Source organism: Pygocentrus nattereri, chromosome 13, assembly GCF_015220715.1.
Source record: "Pygocentrus nattereri isolate fPygNat1 chromosome 13, fPygNat1.pri, whole genome shotgun sequence".
NCBI lineage: Eukaryota > Metazoa > Chordata > Actinopteri > Characiformes > Serrasalmidae > Pygocentrus > Pygocentrus nattereri.
The window spans coordinates 10,042,190-10,053,446 of record NC_051223.1 but is presented as its reverse complement, the minus strand read 5'-3'; the positions used below and the strand labels follow the sequence as shown (position 1 = coordinate 10,053,446).

The window sequence follows — 11,257 nt, the reverse complement described above, 5'->3', positions numbered from 1 at the left end:
CATATAATACTGGGCTTCCTCGAGGAGAGGCTTGCAAATGGTTAAACAAACACACAACGTGTGTGTGTGTGTGTGTGTGTGTGTGTATAAATATATATATAAATCATTATTAATTAATATTCTATACATTTTGTTTATTCAGATATTAACACTTCTCAGCAAATAAACACAAACTACACAAATAAATAGATTTTGAAAATGTGTCTTGGGTGCCTAAGACTTTCGCACAGTACTGTATATACTTTAAGAATGACAAAATGAAAGAAGTCGTTGATGCTCAGAGTTGAATATTTGACAAAAATAGGTTGTAGGTAATAATTTTATCTTCTTTACAAATAAACACATGGAGGAAAATCCTACTGATGACACATTATGGTGATACTTCCTCTTCAGGCTCTGTAAGAATAAGAAAAGCACAGTTTACACAAGGAAAATGTGGAAATTCTGGACAGAGGGGCAGGAATATACATTTAAGGAAGCGATATTTAATCGATTTCTCAATAATTAAGATGCAAACAGAGTGATTCAGAGTGGTTTGGCGATCAGATTTCTTTACAGTGGTGGTAACAGGAACCAAACGTCACCTCTAAAAGCTTCCTCACAGAAAGTTCCTACATGGAATGGCTATGAATTCACTGCCTGATGTCTGAGACACAGTTTTTGAATGTTTTGAGAAGATTTTGGCTTTAAAATCCAGTTGTGGTGGAGGGATATATATTATGCAGGGCGCTGTGAGGCAAAATAGTCCCCAAAGACTGCTATTTTCCCATCATCAACATTCCATATAAAATCATAAGACTTGTGTAAGTTCTCTGGTGGTTCTGAATAATGAATAAAATGTCTATATCTCTGTTGTAGTAATGGAGACGTCTGGTTCCCATCACCACCGCTGTAAAGACATCTGAACCATTTCACACCAAACTGCTGTTTACATCTCAAACACTGAATTATGCACCAGTTTTTGAAAAATTGGTGGACTTTCCCTTCAGATTGTTTGTGTTTTCCATGACCTGGGCCCTTTAATATCCAATGAAAGTGGTGTCTCACATAATGACACTGTTTGGTTACCTGTCCAGGTGCGGTAGGCAGGCAGGCTTAGTGTAGGATGGAAGATCTCCACGGCGACACAGAGACGCTCTCTCTCCCCCCGTCTTCCCTCTTTCCTCACGTTCACTGTGTTTACGTAGGAGGGTTCGGGTTCTGTCTCTCTGACTGCAGTTCTGGCCTCATGTACGGAGTCTGAGGGCTGTGCCGGTTCTGTGCGGTTCTCCTGCTCTGTTTCATTCACATTCTCTACTTCATTTTGCCACACAGGAAGCTGAGAGTCTGTAAAACACATCAATCAGTTTTCACTTCATCGTGTCTAACTACAGTGAAGTCAGAGACCCCCTTTCATTTCTTTATTTTCCAGTCAGAACAGTCATCAAGCACAAGCTTATGTATGTTGATAAAATGCACTCTTAAAAAGATGGTTCTTTAAAGGTTCTTTAGTAAAACCAGTGGATCTGTATAGAACCATGAACACTGAAACAATGCTTTGCATGCTTAAGTGTGTGGTGAAATTGTTCTTCAAATTGATGGAGAATGTGTTGTGTATGGTTCTGTATGGAACCTTTGTGGAAATATTTCTAGATAGCATCAAAAAGTGTTCTTTTATTGTTACAAGTTTACATTTACATTTACATTTAAAAGCATTCAGCAGACGCTCTTATCCAGAGCGACTTACAAGAAGTGCTTTGTCTATCTAGAGAAAGTATATTTGCTAGTTACCAATATGTTGGAGAAAAAGACAGTCATGAGCTCAGATACTTTTAGAAAACTTAACTTAAGAAAAAAAGGAAAAAAATGAACAAACAAAAAAAAGGAGGCGGTTGTGGGCTGGAGGTTAGGGAACTGGCCCTAAGGTTGCCAGTTCAATCCCCTGGGCTGACAGCACATGACTGAGGTGTCCTTGAGCAAGACACCTAACCCCCAGTTGCTCCCCGATTGCCGTGGATAGGGCTACTCACCACTCCGGGCAAGTGTGCTCACTGCCCCCTAGTGTGTGTGTCTATTCACTAGTGTGCATGTGGTGTTTCACTGCATGGATGGGTTAAATGCAGAGGTGGAATTTCCCCGTTTGTGGGATTACTAAAGTATCACTTATACAAAAGTCAGTGTAGATACCCAGAAAAAAGAAACAGAGTTGAGCACGGAACTCTGTGCCATGCAGCGCCATGCAATACAATACAATAAACTACAATACACAGCGCATTCAACAATAATGTAAACTACTAGTGCAATTTGACACTGTAACAATAGCAGAGCTTATTTTATTGTTATATGGAACAATATACGACATTCTTCATCAATCTAAAGAACCTCTTCACCAGGACCCCTTTAAGCATGCAAACGGTTCTTTGAGTGTTTATGGTTCTATAAACACTATCTTTACTAAAACCCTTAAAGAACCATCTTTTAAGAGTGCAATCCACTTGCATATGAAAGGAGAACATCAAAGGAAATTAAGGAGTTTCCAAAACTGGAGCTCAAAAACTGATTGAAAGCTACAGAGAAAATGTGTCTCCTAACAACCACCTGGAAGACCTGGTAGACACCAAAACTGCCCCCATCAGATAAACAGCTATAAAAGCTTTCATCTCTGAGAGAGAGGAGTAAATCAAGCCGCTTCAGATCTGAAAACATCCACAGGTGTTTCTGCCCATCTTTCCACTGTGAGAAGACCACTCAGCGCTGTGGGTCTGAAAGGACGTGTAGCTGATCAAGAAGAACCTCACCGAGAAAAGGAGACATTAAATAAAGAAGCTGAACGGTGGACTGACCACCCCAGAGTCCAGACCTCAACACCACTGAATGGGATTGATTACTTCAGAAAATCATCAACCAGCTTCTAAGACAGAGCTTTGGAGGCGTGTCTGCAGATTTTTTTAGGAGCTGAACGTAAGGATCCTGAGAAGAATGGAAGCTGGAATAAAGAGAAAGAGTGACTCACTCATGTTGTGTGATGTTTCCTCCCTGTACTTTTCCAAATGAAAAATCGATCACAAAAAGAATAAAAATATCAGCCCTGTGCAACTTAATGTGTTCTATGAGAAACATTAGACACGAGATTTATAATCTCTGTTCATGTGGAGCATCAAGACACCTGACTTCTCCACTGCAGGTCTGATAGAGCCTGAAAACAACTCCATACGCAGAACACAGCAAAAGAACCGAAGCAGAGAGCGAGCATGCCAGCGGCATCGGTACGCAGACGATGGGAAAAATCACAAATGCAAAGAATAATTCAAATATAATGGAATTCATTGTCCAGCTGTTCTCTGTTGTCCAGTCCATTTCACGGCACATTCAGTAGCTTCATACTGTGATCATTTTAATGAGACTTTTATTACACACACACACACACACACACACACACACACACACACACACACACACACACACACACACACACACACATTTTCTGAGCCACTTCTCCTTCAGGGTTGCGGGAGGCAGGGAGAGGGGGACGGAGCCTGTCCCAGCGGTCATCAAGCGGAAGGCAGGATACACTCTGGACAGGTCGCCGTTCCATCGCAGGGCATCTTTTATTATACAATTTTTACAAATAAAAAATGTATTTAATTTGTAGTCCTTGTAGTTTTTCAAAAGAATAAAAACACATGGTTTTCGGTCATGTGTGTCTTGACCTTTGGTTTCGGTTTCAGCCAGAAATGTTCATTCTAGTGCAGAATGCATGCCTATATCCTCATTTGCTTTCCTCTGTGTGATTTCTGTAGCAGCACACTGATGGTGTTAGATTAGAGCCTATTCTTCATTACCTATTGCTCATAGCTTATTAACAACAGGGGAAAGTTGTGTAAATTTGATTTTTCACCAGACTGTTCCTTTAAGATGGTTCTCTCTCTGTTGGTATCTGAGGAACCTTGAGAATGCAGGACGGTTTTAGTTTTGTTTACAGACTCACTCTCCACTTATTTCCTTGCTGTTAAACGATCCATGCCTGTGAGCTGTTTAACTGGCACACTTTTCCCCTTTTTGACGGCGTACTCACTGCGTAGGTGTGCATTTCTGCGGCTGTGTGGCTGCTGCTCATTTCCCTGAGCTCTTGTGGACCTCACCAAAGCGCACACGCTCAGCAGCTCTCTCTCCCCACTCTCAGTGACTTGCTCTCTCTCTCTGGAGACCAGCTGGGACAGAGTGGAGCCCCCGGCGGCCCAAACCAGCTTGGGCCGCGGGACCGCACCAGACAGGCGCAAGGAGAACACCCCAACTCCATCTTTCCTCCAGGTCACAGACAGGGAGGGAGGGATGGAGGGAGCCGCTGGATGAAAGAGAGCAGAAAAGAGAGAAATTAGGGACCTTCCCACGCTATTCAGTGCGCTACAGTCTATTCAGCTAAAGGGGAATTCCACCCACTTTTCAAAATTTCTGCATAATTAAATGGCTAAGAGTGGTTTGGTGTGAAATGCTCTGTTCAAGAATCTGAATTGTTCACAGTGGTGGTGATAGGAACCAGACGTCCCCCTCTAAAAGCCCCTTCACAGAAAGTTCCTACATGAAATGGTTATGAATTCGCTGCTTGATGACTGAGACGCTGTTGTGTGATAGTTTTGTGAAACTTTTGACCAAAAATATATTTGAAAATCCATTTCTTTAAAATTTTTTTCTCATTAATCACTATTTTACCATCATCAACACCCCATATAAAACTCAGAAGACATGTGTAGGTTCACTGGTGGTTTTTGACAGTAAATGAAATGGCTAGATTTGTGTTGTTGTCATGGTGAGCCCTGGTTCAAACTATTTTAAATGACTCAAAGAATTGAGTTTGAATTATGAATTATGCAGAAATGTATGAAATCAGTGGAATTCCCCTTTAACATCATTTGCCTTGACTCGATTTTTAAAAACTCATTCATCATGGTGGTTTGATCTGAAATGGCTGATTGTAGAGAAACATACTGAGTAGTTTACATATGAAACACTGAATTGTGCAAATATTTCAGAAAAATTGATGGACTTCCCCTTTAATCCCTTAAAATACCAGTCTTATTACAAACTAAGGCTCATTATTCAATAACTACATGGACTTCAATGCAATTCTTAGGTTATAAAAGTGTGTAATAAAAATATTAAGAACATTTTGAAAATTGTGTGGAGTTCTCCTTTAACACTCAAATCAATTCCATTGGTTAATTTATAGTTTTGAAGTCTTCACTATTATTCTAATATGTGTGAAATATTCAAAATAAGGAGAGTCTAGAAGGTTCTAGCTGAGTTACCGAAGCAAGTTCTCCTCCAGACTCGCTCAATGGGCTCCTGGAGGGAGCAGTGCTCCACCCTGCACACGATCTCTCCACCCTCCTCCACCTCCTCCACCTCCTTCAGGACAGCTGTGGCCCGGAAGGTCCTCGGCTGGGTCTGGATCGGCCCCCGAACTTCTGACACCCCCTTAACCCCCTCCTCCTTCTCAGCTGCCTCCTCGATGTCCTTCTCTAAACCCTCACTCATGCCTCGCTTCAGCCATTTGACAGAGACGTCAGAAGGGTAGAAGGCTGTGATGTCGCAGGCCAAGCTCAGCAGCCCCTGCTGGGGGGGTGACGGGCTGCAGCTGATTTCTGACACAGTGGGCTTCTTTATGAACCCTGAGTGAAGGCAGAGAAGAGTTATGCATCATTTTGTATTCAAACCTTCAAAAACCTTCAAACCCATCCTGTTTGTTTTCACCCACCAGTACACGACTGTATCTTTTGACTTAAAGGTGAATTCCACTGATTTTTCAAAATTTCTAAATTTATAAAAATTATATATTTTATCATTTATAAACTTGTTTAAAAATACACAATTAAGTGGCTTAGATGTAAACAGAGTGGTTTGGTGTGAAACGCTCTGTTCTAGATTTTAGACACTTACCAAGTCAGAACTGTTCACAGTGGTGGTGATAGGGACCAGACGTCCACCTCTAAAAGCTCCCTCACAGAAAGATCCTACATGAATGAAATGGTAATGAATTCACTGCCTGATGACTGAGACGCTGTTTTATGGTGGGTTTTGGCCTGAAATGTATATTTTAAAGCTATCCATGAAGGTAAGATGTAGGGTGTAGTAAGACCAAAATAAAAGCTCACTGGTGGTTTTGGATGGTAAATACATTGTCAATATATGTGTTGCAGTCATGGTGACCCCTGGTTCCTATCATCACCACTGCAAACGCATCTGAACCATTTCACACCAAACTGTTCTGAATCACTTTGTTTACATCCCAACCACTGAATTATACAGAAAATTAGAAAAATCAGTGGATTTTCCCTTTTAATGAGGCAATATAATTTTTAATGCATTCCTCTAAACTTCAACTAAATAATGTATTTATTTTGAACATTTTCCATACATATAAAACAATCACTGTTCAGACTAAAAGGTTTTGCTGATGACATTTTTTGTAGTTTAGACTTCTAAGTTTATGGCTTGAAAAACAAAGAAGCTTACAAATACTAAATAAAGAAATGACTGCCACTGTAATGAATGGATACTCGTGTATTCATGATTTAACCTCATCAAAAAAGGAACTGGTGTGAAAGTAATAGCTCTATTTTTTGGAATCACCTGCTCTAACTGTATTTCTAACCACTAGGGGGCACAAACCTAAAGCCTGAGTGGCCCTGAGTCGGCAGGCCTGGATCTGCTGCTGGTGCTCTGAGGCTGCAGATGATTGACAGAACAACCCCTTTGCCCTAAATGTAGTTGATCAGCCTAGACATGCTTGGTGTCTAAAGTCTGCTTCTTTAGCTTTGCGCTGGAGCTAAAAGGTGAATATAGATAACATATAATAGAAGCTTATATTGACAGGGTCCATATTTTACATTTTTCTTGAGTTTAATATTTTCACCAGAGATCAATTTAGTGCATTTGTGTGGTTTTATGTACCACAAATGGTCCTAATTCTCTTCTACATGACCATTTTCCCAGTTTCCAACCTCTCTTTATCCTTTAGAATGAAACAGGCTGTTTGTTACTGTGCCTTTAAGAAGTATATATGTAAATTACATCTGTTCTGATTGGCTGCGCTGTATTGTGCCTGATTAGAAGAAAGAAAGAAAAAACCTCTTAACTCTTACTACTGATTGGGCAGGGCTAAACTGCTGAAGGCCCAATAGGGGGCTGTGTGTAAATAAGTTCTTGTGACATCACAGGAAGAGTAAATTCAACACAGGCTGTTTTTTTGCAGTTTAGTTTTCATATATGGGCTTTATAGACTGGGGAGTGAATGGTGTGCTTTGAAACCATTTACAGTTTACACCAAACTCTTATTTCAAAAAAAGTGTGAGAAAATAAAAAAATAATTTTTCCATAATATAGGCTCTTTAATTTTAGGCAACCTACAGGCCAAAATCATCAAACTCTTGCCCTTATTAAGTTGTTCAGTGTCTCTAATAGACTTGTTTATATGGTTTCTGACACGGTATGATTCAGTAATCTATAAATATGGGCTAAAGTACATTAGCAAAGCTAAAAACAGAAGCAGATTTGATTTTCAGACACCAAACATTTAATATCATTTAAATATATTAAGATTAAGAGACCCTTATTAGTCCCACAACGGGAAATTTCACCTCTGCATTTAACCCATCCATGCAGTGAAACACCACATACACACTAGTGAGCACACATATTAGGGGGCAGTGAGTACACTTGCCCATAGTGGTGGGTAGCCCTATCTGCAGCACGCAGGGAGCAGTTGGGGGTTAGGTGTTTTGCTCAAGGACACCTCAGTCACATACTGTCGCTCAGGGAATCAAACCAGCTGGTCACAGGGCCGATTCCTTAACCTCCAGCCCACGACTGCCCAAATATTAGTTATGTGACCACCTGTTTATATGAAATGCAGTATTTACTCCCCAAGCCCTGGTCCTCTTACTTCCCTGCCCTCTCTCACCTCTGGTCTTTCGTGTGATTGGCTGTTTGAGCGATATGTGGTGGACGGTGACCCAGACGGTGGTCTCCCCTCGCTCCAGCTCAGCTTTGTGCAGTCTGCACTGGCTCATGGCTGAGAAGAAGCCCTGGGCATCAGGGCGCGGAGCAGCCACGGACAGGGGGGCAGCAACGGGGCACAGCTCACTCCCCTCACAGAACCAGCGGAAGGTGATGATGTCCGGGTGAAAGTGAGAGGCTGTCACGGTCAGCGTGACGATACCTGGAGAAGGACTGCTTATTACTGACACTTTTAAATAGAGGTGGGCAGATTGATTTACACATCATATCATTCTGACCACCTCCTTGTTTCTACGCTCATTATCCATTTTATCAGCTCCACTTACTGTATAAGTGCACTTTGTAGTTCTACAGTTACTGTGAATGTAGTCCATCTGTTTCTCTGATACTTTGTTACCCTGTTCTTCAGTGGTCATGACCCCCATGGACCCTCACAAAGCAGATACTATGTGGATGGTGGGTCATTCTCAGCACTACAGTAACATTGATGTGGTGATGGTGTGAGTGGATCAGACACAGCTGTGCTGCTGGAGTTTTTAAACACTGTGTCCATTCACTGTCCACTCTATTAGACACTTGTCCACCTTGTAGATGTAAAGTCAGAGATGACAGCTCATCTGCTGCTGCACAGTTTGTGTTGGTCATCCTCTAGTCCTTCATCAGTGGTCACAGGATGCTGCCTACAGGACGCTGCCCACTGGATGCTGCCCACAGGAAACTGTTGGCTGAAAATTTTTGGTTCCTGGACGAGTCCAGCAGCGACAGTGAGGTGTTTAAAGTGCAACACACACCTACACACTACCACCACATCAGTGTTACTGTAGTGCTGAGAATGATCCACCACCCAGATAGTACCTGCTCTGTGGGAGTCCATGGGGGTCCTGACCACTGAAGAATAGGGTAACAAAGTATCAGAGAAACAGATGGACTGGACTACAGTCTGTAACTGTAGAACTACAAAGTGCACCTATACAGTAAGTGGAGCTGACAAAAGGGACAATGAGAGTAGAAACAAGGAGGTGGTCAGAATGTTATGCCTGACTGGTGTATGCATGTGTGTTGTATGCACACAGGTATGTAGGATTGATACCTGTCTCCTCATTGGGTTCTGAGAGCTGGATCTCTGAGACATCAGGTGGTGCTAAACAAGCAAAACAAATACACTTATAAATAACAGCACATTTAAAGAAAAACATTGAATATACAGTACCAGTCAGAAGTCTGACACCTACTCATAAGCCAAATATCTTCCTAGGCCCTGCTGTCCTCCTCAAAGTCCATACTTAGGTGGCATCAACCACATGTGTATGCAGAGTACAAGACACCTTGTTTAAAGAACCCATATCATGGAAAACTGAATTTTCTTTTCAATTAAAAGGATTTGATGTATATATGAACATCGCTGAAGTTTCAAAGTGTCATTTCCAATCTATACAGTCCAAATACAGAAGCTAATCTGTGTGTAAAACCCATTTATTTTATTATATCAGCATATTCCACCTACAGACGTCAGGATCTGGACTGCTTTGTGAATGAGGCAAAACGCAGGATACTGGAACAGAGCGGAGCTCATTTACATATATCAGTTTTAAAGGCACAGTGACAAAAAAAGCCTGATTAATTTTAATGTATAAAGAGAGGATGTAAATACTGAGACAGGACTTTTATTTACTTTCACTAGAAGAATCATGAATAACCGAGAAAACAGTATTAAATGAATCTTATATATCTATATCTATCTATCTACCTACCTATCTATGTAGGTACACAAACAACCTATGTTGTTTAACAAAACCTATGTTTTGGTCACTTTTGAATGTTGGTGGTGCTTTCACACTCGTGGTAGCATGAGACGGTCTCTACAACCCACACAAGTGGCTCAGGTAGTGCAGCTCATCCAGGATGGCACATCAGTGCAAGCTGTGGCAAGAAGGTTTGCTGTGTCTGTCAGCGTAGTGTCCAGAGGCTGGAGGTGCTACCAGGAGACGTGGAGAAGGCCGTAGGAGGGCAACAACCCAGCAGCAGGACCGCTACCTCCACCTTTGTGCAAGGAGGAACAGGAGGAGCACTGCCAGAGCCCTGCAAAATGACCTCCAGCAGGCCACAAATGTGCATGTGTCTGCACAAACAGTTAGAAACTGACTCCATGAGGATGGTATGAGGGCCTGACGTCCACAGATGGGGGTTGTGCTGACAGCCCAACACTGTGCAGGATGCTTGGCATTTGCCAGAGAACACCAGGACTGGCAAATTCACCACTGGCGCCCTGTGTTCTTCACAGATGAAAGCAGGTTCACACTGGGCACATTTGACAGACGTGACAAAGTCTGGAGACGCCATAGAGAGATTTGGAAATTATTCCAAAGATTTAAACATGTCAAAAGTGGAGATACGAGGTTTTCTTCTGACAGCAGTGATATATATATGTGTGTGTGTGTGTGTGTGTGTGTGTATATATTTGGAATAATTTGGAAATACTAGTTGGCCTTTATATTGTCTGTAAATTTTGTGATGAATGGACTAAAGAAACTGACCCAAAACAACTTGGAAAAATGTCTGGTTCCATTGACTTACATTAAAAGTAAAGCATGTTTTTTGCTTCTCTTGTAAAGTTGCCATTTATGTAAGGTTTTCTTCCGACACACACACACACACACACACACACACACACACACACACACACACACACACACACACACACACACATATTATATATATATATATATATATATATATATATATATATATATACACACACACACACACACGTATGTAGATTTTCATAGACTCTTCATTCTTTCACACAGATGTGACTGAGCATTTGACTGGAACTGTATATTCAGTGACATACTGAAATGGCTGGAGGCAGACAGGGGTCACTCTAATTTTAACAGGCTTACCCAGAAGTGTAAACCTATCGGACACTTTCTCCATCACTATCTTGTCTTTGCCTTTGTAGGATATCTGGCATTTGAAGACTGCCCCCTTGTGGATGGACAGGTTTGGAATGAAGGTGAAGGAGGCGAGAAGCTGCTTGATGGGTCCCGTAGAGTGCAGAGGCTGCCGGGTGTGCAGTTTGTAATACCCTGGAGCAGTGGCCGACAGCAGAGGGCCTTTTTCAGACAACAGAGACACACGGGAGATCCTGGGAGTGTGACCTGTCGAGTAAACAGGGCTCGAGCTTTTCTCTCCTAAGGAAGAAAAAGAGTCGCTCATTATCTGTGATTAAAGCGACAATAGTACCAGTTACAATGGAACTGCA

At 41.8% G+C, this 11,257-nt stretch overlaps 1 protein-coding gene across 1 annotated transcript in view; it reads right to left on the bottom strand.

Annotated features, from left to right (window-relative positions):
- Positions 1 to 143: 143 nt before the first annotated feature.
- si:ch211-180a12.2 overlaps positions 144 to 11,257 on the bottom strand; it is a 31,474-nt gene continuing 20,360 nt past the window's right edge. The window contains exons 7-13 of the mRNA XM_017695026.2: positions 10,896 to 11,186; positions 9,086 to 9,136; positions 7,940 to 8,197; positions 5,286 to 5,648; positions 4,055 to 4,324; positions 1,069 to 1,326; positions 144 to 396 (exon numbers count right to left, since the gene is read on the bottom strand). Of these exons, the coding sequence (XP_017550515.1) occupies positions 371 to 396; positions 1,069 to 1,326; positions 4,055 to 4,324; positions 5,286 to 5,648; positions 7,940 to 8,197; positions 9,086 to 9,136; positions 10,896 to 11,186 (1,517 nt within the window). The 3' untranslated portion in view covers positions 144 to 370. The remainder of the gene's footprint in view (positions 397 to 1,068; positions 1,327 to 4,054; positions 4,325 to 5,285; positions 5,649 to 7,939; positions 8,198 to 9,085; positions 9,137 to 10,895; positions 11,187 to 11,257) is intronic.